At 45.4% G+C, this 23,450-nt stretch overlaps 1 protein-coding gene across 1 annotated transcript in view; it reads right to left on the bottom strand.

Moving 5' to 3' along the window:
• The window catches only part of OBSCN (obscurin, cytoskeletal calmodulin and titin-interacting RhoGEF), a 1,961,032-nt gene that overhangs the window by 28,236 nt on the left and 1,909,346 nt on the right, over positions 1–23,450 (bottom strand). Inside the window, exons 123-124 of the mRNA XM_069211034.1 lie at positions 22,845–22,920; positions 16,356–16,505 (exon numbers count right to left, since the gene is read on the bottom strand). Coding sequence (XP_069067135.1) covers positions 16,356–16,505; positions 22,845–22,920 — 226 coding nt within the window. The remainder of the gene's footprint in view (positions 1–16,355; positions 16,506–22,844; positions 22,921–23,450) is intronic.

Raw genomic sequence — 23,450 nt, 5'->3', positions numbered from 1 at the left:
GCCTGATCACCACAGGGAGCTGTGAGGACGTGCACCAACCTGCCCTCAGCATCGCTGGGAGCCTGGGCCCCTCAACCATACCGGGCAGTAGATCCTTCTCCCAATTGTTCGCTTCCTCCATCTATTTCCCTGCATGATGCATGTGAGAAGCATAGTAATAATATTCCAAATTCAGGACCCTAAGCCCACCATCCTCATAGCCCCTCATTAGTGTACGACAAGCCACTCTGCTTCGCTTCCCTTACCAAATAAGTGAGATGCAGAGGGTATTCAGCTGGCGGAAGGCACCCGTGTGCAGGGGGCATAAGGAACTCTGGATCACATACAGGCAACGGAGCAGACACACCATCTTAGACACAGCAATTGTTCCCATAAGTGATAACGGCAGGGTGTTCAAGAACCACACTGATGCTCGCAGTGAGCCTATCGCCTGCTCAATATTATACTGCAATTGTTTTCTTTGTGTGTGTCACCCTTATGCCCAGTTATTGAAAATAATCAGTCTTCCACCGCACCCTCAGGTCCAGCAACCACTCTTTGGGAACCCCAACCAATGCCGCCAGTGGGAACATTAAGCACATCCTTTTATTAATTTTGCGGCTGGACCCCTCCCCAAACTCTCTCAGAAGGTCCAGTAAGAACGCCACAGATGTCCTGGGCACCCTGAGGTAAAATAAAGCGTCAACAGCGTAGAGCGAGAGGATGTGTCTAGTATGACCCAAATCTATCCCCCATTTGTGCACTAGCCATTGCACCTGTATTGCCAATGGCTCCATTGCAAGGACTAACAGAAAGGGCGACAAAGGGCATCCCTGTTGTGTGCCACGCTATGTGTCCCACCAGTCTGATCTATACTGTTCACACCTTCACTGTGCACCAGGGCCAGAGTATAACAGCTGAATTCAGGCTCTGAACTGGAGCCCAGTGGCCTTCATCACCTCCTACAGAAACCCCCAGTCCACAGTGTCAAATGTCCTTTCAATGTCAATTGAGGCCAACAACATTTCCTTCTGCCTGTCTTTTACCTAGTGGAGTATGTGCACAAGTTGCTGAAGATTCAAGGACATGCTGCAACCTGGAATAAATCCACACTGGTCTACATGACTACATGAACAAGTCCACTCATCAGTGGGCTCAGGTGATTGACCAAACTTTTAGATACAATTTTGATGTGAGAGTTTATCATTATGAGGGGATGATACGAAGCAGGATCAGTTTCAATCCCACCCGGCTTAGGTAACATACATAAAAGGCCTTCACGCATGCTCAGTGAGAGTACCACTCTCTCCTTTGCTCTCAAAAACATCTCCAATAAGTGCTGAGTCAGTGCCGCTGTAAACCCTGGTAGAATTACACCAGAAATCCATGCCTACCACTCTCCTGGAGCTTTGTTCTTAGGTAACATTTTCAAAGCAATTCTAACTCTTCCAGTGTGACATCAGCATCTGTTCCCAACTGGGACATGTTCAAGGGTGCCAAGAAGCCACAAACTTGATCTGAGGAGCTATGCAAGCCCCCCAATACACCCTTTCCAAATGGCTCTTAAAGGCCACCACAACCTCCCCCTGAGAGGTCGCCACCGACTGCACCATCTGTTTCAATGGAGGCTACCTACCCCTCACCCCATCCACTTCACAATTAAAATGCCCCCGCCAAAGAAGAGGCCTGTCAACATCTGAACAAACCACTTCCGGCAGCTTGAAGAATAGGGGTTTCTCCACATTTAGTCCATATAAAAGTGAATTTAAGCAAGGAGACAGCCCATCTATCAAGCCTACCTTGAAGGAAGACATACCCTCCCTCTGTGTCAGCTTCCACATAAATGGGCACTAATGGGGTCCCTGAGGCCACCCATGCCAGCACTCCCCGAGGATAGGTTGAATAGGAGGCATGATACAGCTGCCCTCTCTATTTCTTAACTACCTTATCAAGCTTTGTATTGCTAAGGTGCATCTCTTGAAGTAATGCAGTGTTCACCCTGGGATGCTTCAAGAAGGATAAGACCCAATATATTTTGACGTAGGCACCCAGACGTTCCAGGTAAGTATCCTAGATCTACCTCTCATTCGTACGATACGTCAGTGTATGGTAGGAATGCTATGCTGTACCACTACATCATTGAGGCAGTGCCGCATGGAAAATTGAATAAACAACATAAAAAATGGAAAAACGGCAACTGTTCCCCCCCAACCCCAGGATGAACATAGTGTAACCACCAAGCTACGTAAGCCCACCGTAACCATGTGCTTGGACAACAAGCCAACACTACATCCCGACCTATCCAACTGGGATAGGAACCCCAACTATGCACTTCCCTCCCGGTCAACCTGTGCATCCCGCAGCCCACAAAGTACACAGCATTCAAGCAAACAACAGCACATACTATGGTACACCAGGGTTTTAGTCTCGAACCCTGTAAGGAAAAGTTAGCATTAAACAATGTAATACATAGTGAGGCCGTGCCAGGAACAGAACTCCCAGGGCAGGCCATTGTCTCAACACAGCAAGACAGTTAGTCCTCGGGAGAGTCAGTCTGACAGGTTACAGCTGTCTCAGGGCATGCCCAGAAACAGACAAACAAACTGTGTGAAATGTACAAAAGTACATTTCACACAGTTAACTTGATTTTAGCATTACACTCAAGATCATCTCTCTGCAGTAAGATTAGTCTCTCGTATCGCATCCACAGCGAAGAGCTACGTGCCATTCACAAGGGAGTCCGAGGGCAGGCGACCCAGGCCCCACAGACTTCAAAGGACCCATGACCGCTACATGCATGGTACCATCATCATGTATAGTGACTCTATGTTAGCGCTCCCCTACCCCCGGCAAGCCTCCCACCCACAGTGCCCCCCCAGGCATCACAGACTTGCACCACCCGGGAGCAGTCCAGGGTCACAAATCCACAGACTGGAGCCTTCTCCCAGACCTTCAACCAGTCCCACACCTCTTGTGGGTGCTCAAAAAATGCACCTTGCCATTGGAGAATGTAGGAAAATAGCACTTTTCTGACATAGTTACGTCCACTTTTTGCCTGGTGTCAGTGTATTTAGACTGTAGTACAGTGGGATCCTGCTAACCAGGACCCCAGTGTCAGTGATCTCTCCCCTAAATTTATACCCCACAATTGGCATACTGGTGTGCCCATGTAAGTCCCTAGTATATGGTACTTAGGTACCAGGGCATTGGTACACCATGGATCCCCCATGGGCTGAGGCATGGATTGTGCCACCCATGGGGAACTATGCAAACTGTGACTACAGACATGCCATTGCAGCTTTTGTGAAGTGGTGCATGCACTTTTTACCCCAGACAGGTTTACTTTATATCACTATCACTGTACTCTGATCCTGTAAGTCACCCCTAAGGTAGGCTATTCAGCCAAAGGGCAGGGTGCATGGCTCTAAATGTGGAGCACCCCTGCATGAAGAAAGGTGCTTCTACAAACTCCATTTTCTGGGCTTTGTAAGTGCGGGGAAGTCATCTTAAGGTATGTAGTGGACACTAGTCAACACAAGATGTCTACATAATGGCTTCACTGAACCAAGTCATGTTTGGTATCAAACATATTGGAATCATGCAACTACACCGATTCCAGTGCTAGTTGCATGATGCCATGTACTCGGGGGATTCTCTAGGGGATCCCCCATGTCTGCCTGTACACCCTTGCAGGGCCTGCATGTCATCCCGTGCTGCTGCTGACACCACCCTGTTCTTCCCTCCTGCTGCTGATCCAAACTCGAGCAGGGAAAGACAGAACAAAGATTTTCTGCAGAGGAGAGCTGTTACCACCACGCCTTTGGAAATAGGTGTCTCTGGGCTCAGGCGGGGGTACCTCTGAGCACCACCAGATTACTTTGAAGGGCACATTTGGTGTCCTCCTTGCATAAACTGGTTTACTACAGTGCAGGTGCCCCCGGCTCCTGCTCTGGCACAAAACCGCACAAAGGACAGGGGAGTGACCACCCTCCTGACCAGCTCCTCCCATAGGGAGGTGCCCAGAGCTCTGCCAGGTGGCTACTTGATTCTGCCATCTTGGAAATAGGATGAGCACAGGACCCAGGAACAGCTGACTGGTTAGTCCAGCTGGATGATGCCCCTCACCACCCACTGATAGGTGGGTGTTGGAAATGGTCTTTCTGCAGGGTCATCCCCAAACTTTTTGCCTTCCCACTTCTCTTTTTCTGACCTCAGTTTTGCTGGCTTTAGGACTCTGTGCAATTTACCACTGCTAATCAGTGCTAAAGTGCATATGCTCTCTCCTTAAAACATGGTGACATTGTCTCATACCCAATTGGCTTATTTAATTTACTTGTAAGTCCCTAGTCAAGTGCACTACATGTGCCTAGGGCCTGTGAATTAAAGGCTACTAGTGGGCTGCAGCACTGGTTGTGCCACCCACATAAGTAGCCCCCTAACCATGTCTCAGGCCAGCCATTCCAGGGCCTGTGTGTGCAGTTTCACTGCCACTTCGACTTGGCATTTAAAAGTATTTGCCAAGCCTTAAACACCCCTTTTTCTACCTATAAGTCACCCCTAAGGTAGGCCCTAGGTAGCCCATAGGGCAGGGTGCTATGTAGGTAAAAGGCAGGACATGAACCTGTGTGTTCTATATGTCCTGGTAGTTTAAAACTGCTAAATTAATTTTACACTGCTGTGAGCTCTTCTCCTGTCATAGGATAGCATTAGGGCTACCCTCATATACTGTTTGAGTGGTAGATCCTGATCTGTAAGGAGTAGCCAGGTCATATTTAGTACGGCCAGAATGGTGATACAAAATCCTGCTTAATGGTGAAGTTGGACTTTATATTACTATTTTAGAAATGCTAATTTTACAAAGTGAGCATTTCTGTACATTTAAATCCTTCTGTGCCTTCCAATTCACGTCTGGTTAGGTTTAGTTGACAGCTACGTTGTGTATTCACTCAGACAACCCCAAACACAGAATGCTCCGTCACACTTCCACACATCTGCATATTGAATGCGTCTTCTTGGGCTGGGAGGGTGGAGGACTGCCACACCCCTACTGGGACCCTAGCAGACATGATGGAACTGAAAGGGAACCTTGTGCACTTCTAAGACACTCTTTGAAGTCTCCCCCACTTCAAAGGTACATTTGGTTATTTAAGCAGGGTCTCTGACCCTACCAAGTCAGACACTTCTGAGGTAGACACTTCTACTACACAGACACTTCCTGGAGAAGAAACCCTCAACCAGAACCTGCAACCTGCCAAGAAGAACTGCCTGGGTGCCCAAAGGACTCACCTGGACTGCTTTTCTGAGAAGGACTGCTGCCTTGCTGTTGCCCTGCTGCCTTGCTGCTCTCTGGCTGTGCTGAGAAGTGCTCTCCAAGGGCTTGGATAGAGCTTGCCTCCTCTTCCCTGAAGTCTCAGGACCAAAAAGACTTCATTCCTACAAAAGAACTCCTTGTGTGCTGGAAAATCGACGCACAGCCTGCAAGAAACGACGCACAGCCTGCAACGCGGTGAGAAAATCACTGCACGCCGAACCGGAACAACACAGCCCAACTCCGTAAGGAGAAGATCGACGCAGCGCCAGTGTTGCGACCGGAAATTCGATGCACGGCCCACTGGATAGACGCAAGGCCGAGCCTGAATGACACAGCCCGACTTCCCCAGAGGAATTGACGCAGCGCCTGCTGTGCAGCAGAAATTTCCACCTATCGCCCACCGGATCGATGCAGCCCCTGTGACTTCATCCTGCACGCCCAGGATTTCGACGCATCGCCCCCAGGCGTCCGAAAACCCCGCATCCAGAAGAGGATCCCAGTCTATGCACCAGAAATCAACGCAAAGCCTGCCCTGTGTGAAAACTCAATGACACATCTGTGTGAGCCAGAAAATTTTACGCACACCTCCCTGTTTTCCACGCATCTCCTCCTCTGCGGTCCCTTGCGGAGAATTTGAACGCAAAACCAGGTACTTTGTGCTTGCAAGAGACAATTGTTGCTTTTTAAAGACTAAAGACACTTTATATCATTTTTACAGTGATATCTCAACGTATACTTATTGAATCTTGATCATTTTGACCTGCATCTTACCAATAAATATTATATATTTTTCTAAACACTGTGTGGTGTATTTTTGCGGTGTTCTACTGTGTTATTGGATGATTTATTGCACAAGTACTTTACACATTGCCTTCTAAGTTAAGCCTGCCAGCTCAGTGCCAAGCTACCAGAGGGTTGACACAGGATAATTTGGATTGTGTGTGACTTATCCAGACTAGAGTGAGGGTTCTTGCTTGGACAGGGGGTACGCTGACTGCCACCAAAGACCCCATTTCTAACTGTGGGTCACTGCAGTAAGTGTCCAACCCCCTTCCTTGGTTACTTAAGGGCTCCCCTGAGGGTGGGACCCTAGATTTGTCTGTGGATTTGTCTCTGGAACCATCTGAAGACTCTTCTACAAGACACTTCTGCAACCTGGACACTGGTACCACCGCTGGACTTTGCCGGGAGCCAAGACAAGACTGTACCTGGTAGGAGGGCTCCTTCATCAACTTCGTCCCCATGCATTGCAACCTCCATGGCTGCGCATTCTTCTGAGTCTTAAGGACTCTGCCTGCACTTAGGAAAAAAAGACGGAATCTCCCTTGGTATGAAGGAGTCACTCCCCAGCACCTGCAGTCACCTCAACAATGATGACTGGTTTGTGGATCCTGCTGTCCCCCGGACTCTACAAGGCTCCTCAACACAAGTGGTGGTTCTGTGGTCCTTAAGAGGTCTGACCTGTCTTCTTTGCAACAAAGAAGTCTGTGGTCCCTCGCTGGAACTGCCTGGTTGGAACGCCTGTGGATCGCATCTGTTCATCGTTGCCAAGGCCTGTTGGCTCTTCAGTCCGAAAACCACTTAGCTCCAAGAAGCCCCAGCCTCCAGCACTATACAGTTCCAAGAACGACATCCTCTCTGCAGCTCCTGCGATGTGGGCACCCTTCTTTGCTGTGCTGCTGAGGCCTTCCTGAGACTTCCTGTGCTTGCTGCCAGAGGGTCATGCTGGGGCTCTAACAATTCCTTCTGGCTCTTCTGCCTGCTGTGGGCTGGCACTGACTTAACTGAAAAGGCTGGGTCTCCTGGACCTTGATGGTCCCCAAAATTCTGCAACACTCTGCACACTGCTTTCTTGCATTTGCCAAGGCTTGTTGGTAGATCTGCTGACCATTGGTCTCTCTGCAATCTGATGACCGGCATGGGACAGCTCATGGATGAGTCCTGGGATCCCCTTGCATCGCCTGGACTCCACAGCTGCACTTCTTCGACCACCAGGAAAGCATCTCCTAGAAGGGTGGGCATTGTCCTCCTGCACCGCGTGGGCACTTCTGGGAGGTCTGGACTCTGTCCCCTCTTTCTTTAGGCCCTCTTCTTCAGGAATACATGCCTAGGTACCAACGACCTAGTCCACTGGTCGCGACAGAAGATGGACAACTGAGGACCCCATTAAAATCAATGGGAGGTTCCAACACTACTTCACCCCTATGCACTTGGGCTCCCTGTTGTAGGTACTTCACTTCTCTGGATATCCACGGGTGGGGGCACTCTTGAACTTCCCTTGTCTCAACGGGTTTCATCAGAGTCCCCTGGGGAAGGGTCCTAAAAATCGAAAACACCAACTGTGACTTCCCCACTTTGGAGACATGGCAACATCGCTGCTCACAGGCGCCTGGAGAAACCTACTTACTTACCTTTGTTGTTCTAGTGCTTTCTCAGTCCTAAGAATCTTGGGTGGTAGGTGGTTTGGTAGTGATTCTAGCATCCCATTTTTTTAGTATATGGTTTGTCCCCCCACCCCATAGGGGCCCATGTTATTTTATGACTTTACTCACCTGTTTCTGAGTATATTTTTGTATGCTCATATCTCCAGTTGGGAGATATACCAAAGTTAGTTTAGTGTTTGGGTTATAATATATAATACATTATTTTTCTAACATTGGTGTGGTTCCTTCTTGTGTGTACATCACTGACTGACCTTTGTTGTATTTGCAAATGCCATACACTCTCCTGGATAAGCCTTAGCTGCTCTCCACAGCTACCCTTGGGAGCTCTGGTTATGTAGAACCTCTTACGCTATCACTAAGGTTTGCCTCGACTCAGTACAGTGTGCCTCACCTGTAGGTGTACACCATATACAGAGGCAGCCTCCTACAGAGAGAACCTTTAATTTGGAGGGGCAAAGCTACATGTACTTCAGATTCATAAGACACAATTCCTGCTTGATTCCCAGGAACAACTTATGCTGCTCCTGGACCTTCTTCATATAGTCAAGGAAAATGGCAAAAGCATGATTGTCGAATTTTGGAATGTCCTGCTTTCTAACAACTCATAGGATACAGTCCCTGTCATTATAATTCAGTATTTTAGCAAAAAAATGAACAAGGTCGGTGGCGCTGAAAGCAGAGGGGGCACCAAAGCACAATGGGCGCTTCCCACTTAAAAAATCTCCACAACACCCTGTGGCTTCAGCTCCTGCCTGATCCATTGTTCTACAAAGTTTTCTACCAAAGAGAACTTCACCCACTGAGGAACCCCAGGAGACAGAGGCACCTGCAGGAGTGGGCCTCAGCGTCCTCCAGCTGACCTCCAGCTCCCTCATGATCGCTGTCATACTGGCCATCTGTTGCTTAAGAGTGGACACCTCACCCTGAAGTGACTCAATATTATTCTCAGTGTTCGTAACTTTCTCTGCCACTTTCTGCAAATCTGCCCAAAGCAAGTTCACATCTATGGAAGCTGTCTCTATACTGTGTTCCAGCGCTATACGAGAGCCATGTAGAGTCTCCAGGAGTCTGGTGTGTGAGTGTTTCTCCTCTTGCTTTGGGGAGGTAGCCCTCACGTCCCCACCCCCTATCTGACCAGCCGCTGCGACGACTGACAGAGTGGCATATTGAGTATAGTGTTTGTGGACGGCATCCTTGAGTGCTTTTCCTTACCCATAATGGCCCAAACTCACTGCCTGACACCTCTACACAATGCGGTCGCAGCCTCAAAACAATGACAATCTGAGATGCAGGATTGCAGGCCATTCTGCCTCTCCACCCCTGTTCAAGTAGGCAACTACTGGGTAGGGTCAAACCTAGCAGCAGACAGCACAGCTCCCAGTTCCCCAGAGCCAGTGGCAGTTCTTTCTCTCACCAATCAATTGCCATGCCCCATTATCTGTAAGCAATAGGTCCCTAAAAGAAGCACCATCCCCCTCTCCTGCCACCCGGGCCGGCCTAACCTCTGTCCACACTTATGCTCCAGAGGTAGCCACACACAACAGGTAAAGAAGAGTCTCCCCAGCCCCAGTTCCAGCCCAAAAGCTTTTTATCTATGGGGAATCTCCAAATGCTCCTTAGTCTAAAGGTCTCAAAATGGTGAGTGGGAAGTCCAAGTGAGCCTGCAGTGTGACCACTGCAGTCTGCCCTGCCAATGCACCAACCAAGGAACCAACTCATGTGGGGCCTTTAGCAGGAATCCCCCCAGCCATTTCCAACACCGCTCAGGGAAGCACCCCTCTGCAGTCATGGGTCATCTTCTTGGGCATATATGAACCTTCCTCCCAAGGCCAAGCCTCAGCCCTTGTGTGTCTCTCCTGCCAAAGTGGACATCCTCACCTTCAGGAAAGTCCTGTCTACTCTCTCCAGTGAACCAGCTGTGCTCCTAGGTCTCTAAAGGAAGGCAGTGATGGCTGTTTCAGCCCTGCCATGGGCTGCTCTAGTAGCATGGCCCAGCAATCCTGCAGCTGGCTGAGTCAGCTCGGGCTGCGGTGACACTTCCCTCTGTCTTCCAGCGGGGCTCTTCGCAGCCCACCCTGCTCCCCATTAGGCCACCACTGAAAACCCGTCTGCCATCATGACGGTCTGCCCGCCATGTTTGGATGTTGGTGGTCCTATAGACAAAAACCCACATTTGAAACACTGTCTCCGCCAAGAAACAATGCCCGCATCGACGATGGGAGAGGGAAAAGTGAATGCCAGTGGGACCCCATCGACCCCTTCCACCATGCAAATTTGGATGTGCCTTACCGCCAACCAAAAAGTGGCGGTCCAACCTCCAATTCTGAATTGCCGGATTGTGGGGGGAAAGGGGTTAAAACTCATCTCTTTTCTACTTCTATTTTCGACTGGACCTGACTGAACAGCACCTGCCATCGCTGTTGCAATCAAGCAACAGAGAAAACATGAACACCCCCCACCTTTGCCGGCCTCAAAGGTAGGGATGCTGCATTGCCAGGTTACATTGGATGGGCACTGAACGGGAGGTCAGGACCACTGCAAGCATATACATGTCAGTAATATTTTTGAATCACTGTGATATGCATATGTTGAGGAGACAATTGTGTCACACATAGCTGGGGACACACTGGCACAATACGCATATTGCACACATATACACTTGTCATTGTGGTGTCAGTACTCATTGCCAAATGAGTGCTGGCACCACAATGCTGGTACATTCACACTTGTCAACGGTGTCTCTGTGTAGGCATTGCAAAGGGAACTGTACTGGTAGGCTGTGCCATCTGTTGTGTATGTGAGTCAGTACCTGTGTGTGTGTGTGTGGGGTGGGGGATTGGCTGGTTAGAGTAGAAGGAACTGGAGTGGGTGGTGTGGTTGTGTCTGTGTGTGTGTTACTTGCATGTGAGATTGATGTTGTGTATTTTGTGTTGCCGTGTGACACATTCAAGTAAGTGTTGTTGTATGGCGGATGTTGTCATGGTGTGTACAGTTGAGTTTGTGTGTGAGTTTGTGCAGATGGGTGTGTAGTTGTCTTGGTTGTGTCGTGTGTGGGTGCAGTGTCACTGGTGTGTGTTGTGTCATGGATGTGTGTCAATGTGTGTTTTCGTCATGTACGGCTTGTGTTGTGTCGGAATTCTAATGGATGATGGTGTGTGTGTGGTGTGTTGTGTAGTGTGTAGTGCAGGGGGAAACATATGGCTAAGGTACAATATGTGTGTGTGTCACTTACTTCTATTCCATAGCCCCTGCCATTGTATGAAGTCTTTTGGGTCCCGTCGATGTTTCCCTCCGTCAGTAACCCATCGCCAGTGCACAGCTTGCAGAGCTGTAACATCTAAATACTGCGGGTGGAACAGTGTTGTCTTGATGTTCTTTTTCGGGTCCGCCACCGACGTGGCTTGGCAGTAAAACCATCAAGACCTAAATCAGGCCCTTTGTGTTTGTGCGTGGGTGGGTAAGTGTGTGTGTCTGTGTGTGTCTGTGTATGCGGGTATACTCACTGAAAAATCAACAAAGATTAAATGGTGAAAATGACAGTTAAAATAACATTTTAAACTAACATAATCACTGCAATTCACCATTTATAGTTATCTCAAGTAACTATAACTATAACTCATACCCTAAAGCAACTATAACTCATGCACTCGCTATACACAGTGTTGTGATCAATGGTGGGCTGTTATGCAAGGGTAGAAGCAATGTATGGCGAGGACATGAGTTATAGTTACTTTAGGGCATCAGTTACAGTTACTTGAGATAATTGTAACTCATGAATTTCAATTATTGTAGTTTAATATGATATGTTTTAACTGAAATTTTCTCCTAATTATATCATCCCTTTAATATTTGTGCTTTTTCAGCGAGTATATATATACTTATATATATACATATTTATACATATATACTGCATGTGGATTTGGACCTGGAAATTCTAGGTATACATGTTATTATCCATTCTAGGAACAAAATTAAGAACAGCTAGGTTTATGTGAGGGCATACTGGCCAGAAACATTATTTCTGGCCATCTGCTTTCCCCGCACATAAATCTGCACCTACAGGTTCTAGTGGTCCCAATTACTGAGAAGGTGATTTCTTGGCAATTTGAAGCCCACATTGAAAGCTCTGACTCATCCCTATCTGGATTTTGTTTATGGCACAACAGGAAGACTGTTCAGTCCTGTGGTACATAATTATGGCAGGGACACATGACTGATAATTCTGCTTGATTCCTCATCCGCTTTTCATTCTGAGGACAGAGAGGTACCCTTGTCTATTCTATTGTTATGCAGTGTCGGGGGTGAAATGTTCCTGGGGTTTACAATATTCGTCGCCGATGCTTTGTATGCATCTAAAGGAGTACATTCAGGTCTCTACTGAAGCCACTCCACTACAGAACACTACAAAGTTCTACAATAGAACCAACTATGTTTTACCCGTATATGGAGATGCAAGGATAACTGATGACTGAAACTGACATGCCTATCCATCCAACACACATAGGACACCCAATTTTATCTAACTGTGTCATCATAAACTGATACCATCTGCTGATAGAGCAGTCTCTCCCTGAATCAAGCTTGGGCAGTAAAAGGCAATTTAAAATGCATCCCAAGCAAGTCAGAGTTCCTTTTTTCCAGATCCAATCCTGGTTCTGCATTCTTACAACAAAATGGTTAATGCTTCTACTGTTTACCTCTTGCTCACTGGGTTACCTGTTCAATTCTAAGCTCAAAATGGAAGCCCATACCTCTGAAGTTATTATTCCTTCTATGTTTAGAATATTTCTTTCTTGGCCTGATATCAGAACTGCTGATTTATTCTTGGTGTTGCCTGTTGAGTTCAGAGGTCCCCCCCTCTGAAGCCACCGGCATCCCTCATCAAAGGACCTCTGCGACAAACTTGCTACCTTTTTTCACCGCAAGATCCAGGACATCTACGACAGCTTCCTCCTGGAAAATCCTGGCTCCAGAACCTCTGACTGAGCCTCCCCCCCAAGAACCCATCCAGACCATCCACAGCTGGTCCACACTCTTCACAGAGGAAACAGTCAGCATCATGAACAGCACCCACTGCAGAGCCCACACGGACGACTGCCCGCACCACATATACATCAGAGTCTGCGGACCCGTTGCTCCGAGCTCCGGAACACAATCAACTGCTCCATCAACACTGGCACCTTTCCTAAGGACTTGAAATACGCCGAAATACAATCTCTCCTGAAGAAACCTTTGGCCGATCCATCAGAACTAAAGAATTTCCAGCCCATCTTGCTGCTACCCTATCCCTCCAAGGTACTGGAGAACGCAATCAATGTACAACTATGGAATTTCATTGAGGCCAACAACTCCCTGGACAGCTCCCAGTCTGGCTTCTGCAGCAACCACAGCACAGAGACAGCCCTCCTGGCAGCCACCGACGACATCTACACTACTCCTAGACCACGGCCACACCGCAGCGCTCATACTCCTCAACCTCTCATCAGCTTTTGACATGGTGTCCCACAGCAGCCTGTGCACCAGACTCCACAACATAGGAATCCGTGGAAGAGCCCTGGAATGGATCCACTCCTCTCTTTCTAGGAAAATGCAGAGGGTCAGACTCCCACCCTACACACCCAGACCCACAGGAGTCAACTGCGGAGTCCCTCAAGGATCCTCACTGAGCCCCACACTGTTCAATGTATGCATGGCCCCTCTCGCAGCCATCGTCAGAAGCCACGGTATGAACATCGTGTCATATGCCAAAGACACACAACTCATCATTTCCCTCACCGAAGACCCGGACACTGTCAAAAGGAACTTCCTCTCAGAAATGGAAGCCATTGCCACCTGGATGAGAGAAAGCTGCCTCAAACTCAACTCTGACAAGACTGAGCTCATCATCTTCAGAAACAGCACCTCAGCATGGGATGACTTCTGGTGGCCCATGTCCCTCAGCACCCCCCACACTGCACTGACTGAGTACGCCTGCAACCTAAGCATCATCCTCGACTCCTTCCTATCCATGACCCACTAGGTAAACTCAGTCGCCTCCTCCAGCTGGCATACACTCTGCAAACTTCGGAAGATCTTCAGATGGATCCCAGCAGACTGTCGCAGGACAGTCACCCACGCCTTAGTCACAAGCAAGCTCAACTACGGCAACGCCATCTACACTGGCACCTCAACTAGAAATATAAAAAAATGACAACTCATCCAGAATGCCACCGCCAGACTCATTCTGGACCTCCCACGCCAAGAACACATCTCCCAACACCTGAGGACCCTCCACTGGCTACCGGCCAAGAAGCAAATTACCTTCAAGCTACTCACCCACACGTACAAGGCCACACATAACGCCGGACCAGCCTAGCTGAACCACAGTGTCTCCTTCCACACCCCGCCGGATCCCTCCGCTTCACTCAGATGGCCCTGGCCACCATCCCTCTCATCTGCAAAACCACTGCCGGTGGACGATCCTACACCTACATTGCAGCAAAAAGCTGGAGCAACCTTCCCTGCACCTCAGACAAAGTCCGTCACTCGCCATCTTCAGGGAACACCTCAAGAGGTGGATCTTTGGATGAGGCCCCTCCCCTCCCCATAGCGCTTGAGACCCTCACGGGTGAGTAGCCACGCTTTACAAAAACTGATTGATTGATTGAACATAGGTGGTTATACTTCTTTACTAAAGGAGCTTCAAAATGAGTCCTTTCTCCACTCAGCTGCTGTGAACGCTTTATCCCAGTTCAGCTCGTTTCGTTTTTTAGGATGTTTGAGCATATTAAGCCAAAAATTAAATCCTTTCACTGTCTCTCCATTAAATCTTACATCTAAATTAGGAAGAACACTTAGACCCCGGAGAGCGTTATTCAATTCAACCAAGGCAGAGTAAGGATGTGATCTACTGTCACACTGAACTATAGCCTGTCATATTTTGAGATCTCTACCTGCCTGGGGCTGTATTATGCATTACTATGTATCCTGTATCAGGTGCACTGTTCATGTTTGCACCACAGCGCACCTTTAAACAGGAGTGCTGGGTGCAAACATGAACAATGTGCCTGATTACAATGAAATCACTGCCCTCAGGGCAGCTACGAACTCAAGGATGCCCTAAGGGCTGCACTTTCAGGAAATACGGAATAGCTGCTTTAGTTAGCCGATCTGTGTTTCAGTGTGCAGGTGGCACCCATTGCCCTTTAGAAAGGGGACAGAGATCCCCCTTCAGGAAGTGCATCCGCCTGCAGTGCAATGTCTGGGGGGGTCCATGGGATCCTCTTTCACCTCTCCAGAGGACTACCTTTAGGAGGAACGCTGACAGTATGCCACCTTTTTGTGGCACACTGTGAATGCATCTCCTAAAGGCCTGCTTGCATCCGAGCTTGGGTCTATAATATGGTGTGGGCACAGAGGCAAAGAGATTCACTCTTTCATGATAACGGTGGTAATATGTGTGCCAGTGCTATCAGTACTACAGAAGGAGCTGCACAAGTGTCTGCGACCTTTTCTGTACTGCACTGTGCCCCAGGAATGCACACACCTGTTGCGTCCCAGGGGTTCAATGTTTAATAAAGCCCCTGGTGGAGATCTCTATGCTTGCAGAGAAGCTGCTGTAGTAGCAGCTCCTCTGAAGGTCTTGAAAGCTTGCTGAGCAACATCTTTTATTGTGTGTCCACGTTGTAAAAGTTTTTGTTTTATAAAAACAAACTTCCAAAGTGCGAGCTTGTTTTTGTAAAAGAAAATTTAAAAAGACGAATGACACCCTGGAAGTTTTCTCCCAGTGAGCAGGAATCATTGTTGTTTCCTTCTGCTTGGGACCACCAGGCTTTTTCTGGTCCTGAACAGGAAAAGTACCTCAGAAACTACACCCCAAAAAAAGGTCAACTTATACCCAAGTCGATATAAAGTTTCTGCCGGGGGGGTCCGCGGGTGGAAACACTAAATAGAGCAAGTGGATGGTCAATTTTGTGGACAGGGTACTCCGCCACATTTGTGTGGAGTACTCTGTCCGTAAAACTCTAAATGAGTCACCAAGTGGGCCTGGCTCAGTTACAAAGCCTACAACTTGAATGAATGCTGATATCTGTTCATGAAGATCGAAGCCTGACTTAAGATCACTTTTGACAGAACTTTTCGTACTACAACCAGCATTTCTATTTTTATTGTCCCTGCATTTATAACTTTCTTCAATGCCTATTGCCCTCAGGAAGCAGCTGAAAACATTTGTGTTTGAAAAGTATTTGTACTATTTTATAGATTGTCTTTATTATTAATTTCTCACTGATGCATAATTTGATTGGTAATAGAAATCCATCAGCTTGTGACAACGGTTGGTTTAGAACAAAATGTAAATAAAATAAACAAAAATCAAGTTTATTGTTTGTTTGTATTTAATTTCAGTGCATTGATGTGTGCACAACCTTTTAACTGCACCTTTATAGATCCTTCTCAGTAAGCACTGCAGCTTTGTAGAAGGTGGTCAGACTGGTGCACAATGTTTGACATGAGAATATTGCCTCTTTTAAATAAAATTGTAACTAGGCATACACATGTTTTGTTGGTTATTTTTGAGAGAATATTATATATTCTACCTACACTGTTTGTAATGTATCCAAGGTACATCTTTTTTCACTCACCATGCATTGACCCACAGCGCGCTCTGCAGAAAGGACACCGCTCCTCCTGACAAGCCTGCGTAGCACTTGGTAAACTTAATTTTGCCTTGCTTGATCGATTTCTCCAACTCATTCCGCACATCCAGGCAGAATGGATAATCAGCACTTAACCTGGGAATAAAAGGAGGCAAAGCACATTATAAATGAGTGAAACAGTTACTCTGCTGTCACTGCGATGATAGTGTTTGTGTATGTTTTTCACTTATGTATTTGAAGAGCGAAAATGCTATTACATCAAACCCCGCATAAAAAAGTAGCAGAGCTGTCATTTATTTCCAGTATTTTATTTGAGTAGTTTTGATAAACATCCAGGTCAGAATTCAAGGAGATCTACAGTGATGCTATGTAACTCACAGTGAGTAAAATATGTGCAATCAAGTACTCTGAATTGCAGTAGATTAAGTCAGGCATTGCAGGACAACATTTTGACATTAGGTACGCTGCACCCATTCCACATCTGATAAAGCCACGGTTAAGCCATCATCTCATTTAGTTCTAGATTTAGGGCCTGATTTGGAGTTTGGTGGATGGGGTTACTCCGTCACAAAAGTGACGGATATCTTGTCTGCCGTATTACGATTCCATTATAGCCTATGGAAATCGTGATATGGCAGACAGGATATCTGTCATGTTTGTGATGGAGTAACCTGTGCGCCAAACTCTAAAGCAGGCCCTTAATTTAGTAACGGGGTTATTTCCATCACAGTTGTAAAGTCATAATTAGCTTCAATCCACTTTCAGATCAAAGTGGGTGCTCACCATGAGTGACTGAGTTGTATGTAGGAGAACCATCTCCACCCACCAGACTCTGGGCCTGATTTAGATTTCAGCAGAGGCGTTACTCCGTCACAACGGTGACGCATATCCTGTCCGCCGAAATCTAAATCCTTTGTTTCCTATGGGATTTAGGTTTTGGCGGCTGGGATATCCATCACCGATGTGAAGGAGTGACCCCTCCCCTAAAATCTAAATTAGGCCCTCTGTCTGCAGTTGATATTCTAGAATGTTGCAGGACCTAGCACGTGGTGATCTTTAAATGCCCCATCATGTCCAAAATAACAATACCACATTACTAATAAATAGGTCCTCCAGAAGGTCAAATCATCCTACTTCCATCTGACACACATCAATGTCTCATTATGCCTTTTTGAGCTGTTCATATCCCCACCGTCATGCAAAACGAGTGTTGGAGAGTACATTATAGTAATTCTTTTAGTGCACCAGATGTCAGCATTTGTTAACATTTATATTCATGTTTAATAGCCTAACCTAGAAAAAGTTACACTGGCTTGGATTTTTAAAAGTGTACACGTTTATATATTATGGCAGACATTTTACCTACCATGGGAGACATTGTGCCCACCAGAACTGACAATGTGCTAACATGATTTAAAGCAGTGCCGAAATATATTTTAATTATTAGAAGGAATTATTATTAGTAGAAATGAATATCATTTATAATGGTTTATGATTGATTAGTATAAAGTTACGTGTGCAGAAAAATAAATGCACATCTCTGTCATACTTATTGTGATGATTTAATAAAGTTTGCAATTTTTCCCAAAATGTTTTACATATTCTGATGATATATTATTAATGCTGAATTCATATGTTTGCATAATATGTGTGTTTTATTAATGGCAATATTAATGCATTATATTTCTTTTGTTAGCATAGCTAGGCCTGAAATTTTCATATTTGCTGCAGCAGTGAAATGCAGAATCATTTCTTTTTCTCTAACATGATTTTTTCCGCTAGGTTTTTTCACATTATTTATACAGAGCACTACTGTATTATGTGTGAGTTTTGTTGCACAGCGACCTTGGAATTGTAACATGAGGACTGAAAGAAAAACAGAACTATTGTTTAGCAAACTGATTCTCATGAGAACTGTAAAAATCATCTTGTGCCACCGAATGGTATGTGGATTGCAACAAGTGATGTACAAATTGTTGAATTTACTGGAGTCACACAGAAACAGGAGATTAAACCAGACCAAACGTGAAACTGCTGTGATGTTGCAAACTTGATTTTTGCCAAGTGACTGATTGGATATTGCCCTTTTTTGCATATTGTGGACTCATCAAACTAACCAATCAAATTGTTTAGAGTATTTCTAATTAGGGAAGGACTTGCAAGCTACAGTGGAAGTCCCCTTTAGAATCTTGTTCCGTTAACTTGTCCCCTTGGATGTTTCCTGATTTCCATGTGCAGCCCGTTTCTGCACTTTCCCCCTGAAGGTGCTTCAAACAGACTTTGCTGAAGATCTAAATGCTTTGCTGATGAAATATAATTTAATATAATTTAATGCTGAACCTAGGAGAGGTACATTCTAATGCAAATGTTATTTTCCTCGGGCCTGTTTCTGAGTAGAAGTTAGCATGCTGAGACCTGATTGTTTTATTTTTAGAGTTAGTTTAACTTAGCCCAAGATAGATGCTTTTCCAAATTATTTTTGCTTTTCTTTCTGACTTTTGCCTGCATATGTAGACCGCTCCCACACCTGCTTGTCCTAATTTGGGTAGTTGTAGGTAGAACCTAAGTCCCAATCCCTGAATTTTAAATATGTGCAAATTGACTTGACCAATGAATTCACTGTCTAAACTGAAACTTGTTTCTGTCCCACAAGTGACTGCTTTATTAATACGCATTCTTCTTCTTGAATGTTTAATGGTGTTGATGTTGAGTAGATTAAACTTTTGTCAACCTAAGGTGTTCATTTATCTTTACAATTTGATTCTGCACACTATTTACATGACTTTGTGGTTATAAAATAAAGCTTTGAAACTTTTATTGATTGGAGTGTTCTTCTGTAGGCACATGGGCCATGGTGTTCAAATTTGTTGTTTGTGTTTGAATTGATTGTGTATGGTTACCACACTCTTCACTGGGTCAAAAGATCCCATCGACCTCAGAGAAATAGTTTTTGAATCCTGCCAAGGATGAGAAAAATGTGTTAGCAGGAGCAATTACCATCAAAAAGTGTGATATGTGACCCTGGAATTCTTATTTACGGCCAAGTATTTTTTCCAAAGTCAGAATGAACCCCTCTATTTGTGTACTTTCAGAAGAAATACTGTCCATAACCTGTAAAGTAATATTTTGTGTCTCTGCTGTTATGTAGCTTTGTTTCAAAATCTCTCATTCTTTTCTAGTGCTTAACTGAGCCAATGGTTGCCAGTGGGCCCACCGGCATTCATTTTTCAGGACAGGCACTTACTTTGCTGAATCAAACTTTTACCGAGACCTAGGGGCACATGTACGTACCATTTTTCCTGTTGCAAATGGCCCGATTCACAGAATCGGACCATTTGCGACAGGAAATAAACATTTTGGTAAGTACAGAGCCTATTTTGCGATTCAGTAATCTATTTACCAAATCGCAAAATAGGTTTGCAAGTCGCAATAAGGAAGGGACGTTCCCTTCCTAATTGCGAGTCACAGCGTGATGTAGTATTGTTTCGTGATCGTGAATGTGGTCACAAAACAATGGCAGTTAGCACCAGTTTCAAATTGGTGCTAACACATTCGCAAACGGGAAGGGGTCCCCATGGGACCCCTTCCCCTTTGTGAATGGCAGCGAAAATATTTTTTCGGACCACTGTCTGCTCTGAAAAATTGAAAAGAAAGCTTTTCATTTTTGTTTTTGAAATGCATCTCGTTTTCCTTTAAGGAAAACGGGCTGCATTTTTTTTTTAAAACGGCTTTATTTAAAAGCAGTCACAGATATGGTTTGTCTCCAGCAGGCCACCATCCCTGTGAGGGTGGCCATTCCCAATGGGATCGCAAATTGCGACCTACCTCATGAATATTCATGAGGTATGTCATTTGCGACCCCATTGGGAACCGAAAACAGTGTAAAGTACATTGTTGTACATCCGGTTTTGCGACTTGCAAATTGCGAGTCACTAAGACTCGCAGTTTGCGAGTCGCAAAACCGGATGTTTGTACATGTGGCCCTAAGAGAGGGAAAAGCACATGAAGATGAAAGACAGAGGAAACAAAGACAGGAAACCCGTCACAAAGAGAAAAGGCAAGGACCTGCAAGAGTGAGATAAAGTTGTAGGAAGTGTCTGGTAGTGGGTTAAATAGGCCTGGGGTCGAATCAAGACCGAAGCCTTGGTATACAGCATTTTATAGCACTGGCCGCAGGATTCTGCGCACAGGTATGTGCACACACGCTTATTCTTTTACAAATAAAGCACTGGCCTTGCCACCTTTTTGGTGCACTCTTTTCAATATTTGCCTATTTCCTCCACTGAGAATTATTTCCCCCAGATTATAGGAGTGAAACTATCCGGCCATAAAAGAATCAAGGCTCAGATATATGACCATTTTTTTTGCGACTCACAATTTGCGATTTTTGCAAGTCGCAAAACAAAATGTACAACACTGTTAGTTATTCCCAAATAGGTTGCAAGGGACCTGTCTTATTAATATTCATCAGGCAGGTAGCAATGTGCAACCCATTTGAGAATGGCCGCACTCACAGGGACGGTGACTTGCCAGGGTCAGCAGACCACCATGTCTGTGACTGCTTTTTATTTGTAATGCAGCCCGTTTTTCTTAAAGGAAAATGGGGTGCATTTCAAAAATAAAACTGAAACGGTTCAGTTTAAATTTTTCAGAATAGGCAGTAGTCAGTGTGACCAATACCTGCTATGAAAAAATGTTGGTACCCCCCATTCATTAAGGGAAAGAGTTCCCTTGGAGTTCCTTCCCGTTTGCAAATGGGTTACCACCAATTTGAAACTGGTGCTAAGTGCAATAGTTTTGCAACCGCATTCACAGTCACAAAACAATCATACATGGGCCTGTGAGTCACTATTAGGAATTGACGCCCTTTGAACGCCCCTTCCTAATAGTGAGTTGCAATCCCTCTTTTACAAGTTAGTAGCAGGTTACGGACTTGCAGATATGGATGTTATGCTTCAAGGCAATTTGGAGGTCGCAAAAGGCAAATTTCGCCATTTGCGACTGCAAAATAGTTTTGCATATCTGGCCCATAGTCTCTACACTGCGTGAAACTCCCTGTACCAATACATAACAGACGAGACAGCTTAACTGTTCTGCTCGCGTCAGCCACATCTATTACTGACAGAGGGAGCTTAATCTTGAACTATACATATTTTTCCAGTTCTTCCACTAACACCAGCATTTTTATAAATTAAATGACCCTTCATCGTACGAAAAATGTTTATCCCCATGCATGTTGATTACCTGTGTTCCATATTAATTGTAGTTGAGGTAGCTGGGCACTTTCCTTCCCTACTTGTCACCTTAGTGGGATTGATACTGATTTCCTTGAATTTATTTTCAATCTGGAAACCAACAAGTACTTTTCTACCTCTTCTGGTTTTGGCTAAATCAATTTAGGCTGTCCTTTCACTATAGCTAACGAGTTTACACCACAGGATGAATTAAGTGAACATTAAGTAGTAATTCGAGAGGATTCCCATTCGTGCAACAACTATCTTGGTTTATCTGCACTAATTACGTGGAATTCTCTGTCAGGCTTAAGCCTTGAGGGATCTTACCCATGATGTATGGACATGATGTTGACACAACAAAGGGCCACGGACAACCCCCTTCCAGCCCAATAAAATGCCTGACAGCCCAGATCCAAGGTTTCATATTCAACGCAATCTACATTGAATTTTCCAAGTGCATCCAAAGTGCAGTGCTTGTTTGGTTAAAAAGTGGAGGGGTCCAAAGCTTTTTTTAGTAGATCACCCCCGATTGTCCAGAAAGTTACGCTTGCCAAATATCATGGCTGCCTATTCAATATCAAGACTCTTTCCTCTACCACCGTAGCTTCCTGCTTCTTTTATATTACTGTGCTTTTCCGTTCACAACACTCTTCCGGTCTTTCCACCTTCTTTGTCCCTTTTAAGTCTTTTTCCCTGTTGCTCAGGATCAAAATATGATGACAAAAAACAAGGGCCAAGGCCTACCAACTGCAACAAAATAATAGGCATCTCACTGAGCCTAGACATTAGGTGCACACTGAGCCCTGTACCTTTTTAAGGGGCGGAAGGGTTGCGCAATGTCTCTCTGAACTGACAGGAAGAGCTGCTACATCGGCACGTGCTTAGTCTGACCCCTGAAATTTGTGAAGGCTGGGGGTGCTGGGCAGATGCACTGAAAATGTGCAATGCTATGTGAGCAATTGAGCCAGACGTACACGTGCATGATAGAAGCAGCTTTATTCTGCTATTGTTCCTTTGTAGGCAAGGCAAATTTTATTCATTTTGACTTTCCCTTTATAAGTGAATTTCTATTGTCGGTTTGGATTTCCATCCATTCTATCTACGTGGGTATGATAAGCTGCTGTTGTTTTTTAAATGTATGTTTTGTTCTAAAAATAAACATAGAATGATAGAAATGACTAAGAAAAAACATTTAAACTGAACAGCATTCTAGTTAAGCAAACCATTATAGGAGACTCACATAATAAAAGCTGTAATACCGACAGCCCACACATCTGTTTGAGGAATAGCTCCATGTCCTTCCAAGAGTTCAGGGGCTGAAACAAATATAAATATTAGTGACACATATCATCTTGTATTAGGAAAATGTTAATTACTTTGTAACCATCTGTTTGTAGCTTGTAGTGCTGTATATTCACTTGTTCTGCATGCACCTGAAATCTAGTGTTGCACTTGGCCATTCAAAAGTTGTTTTTCTTCGAAGAAGTTTTTAGTCTTCCCACAGCCAATATGGACTAAGGACAAAGACTCTATCTCAGGTGTGCGTAAATTGCTACTGCAGCTAAATGTGAGTGAATGGTTGTGCAAACTAATTCAGCTTTTTGAAGGTGCAGTATCAAATAATATCCTGCAATGATGACTTCAGAAGTACTAAGTGTTTATAGAGTAATAAATCTTTTCCATTTAGCTGAAAAACACACAGGCATGGTTGGCTTGTGTGTTTCTTGCATAATTAGCATACACTCCGCTGGTAATTGTAAGTACCCAAACTCGACGACATCAGGTGCCAAACCACTAGGTTTATGCCTCTGAGATTGGGGTGGTCTTGGCTGACCCTAATGCAGAG

Source organism: Pleurodeles waltl, chromosome 10 (assembly GCF_031143425.1).
Source record: "Pleurodeles waltl isolate 20211129_DDA chromosome 10, aPleWal1.hap1.20221129, whole genome shotgun sequence".
NCBI lineage: Eukaryota > Metazoa > Chordata > Amphibia > Caudata > Salamandridae > Pleurodeles > Pleurodeles waltl.
Note: the sequence above shows the minus strand (reverse complement) of the source record. Positions and strands in the feature narration are given on the sequence as shown.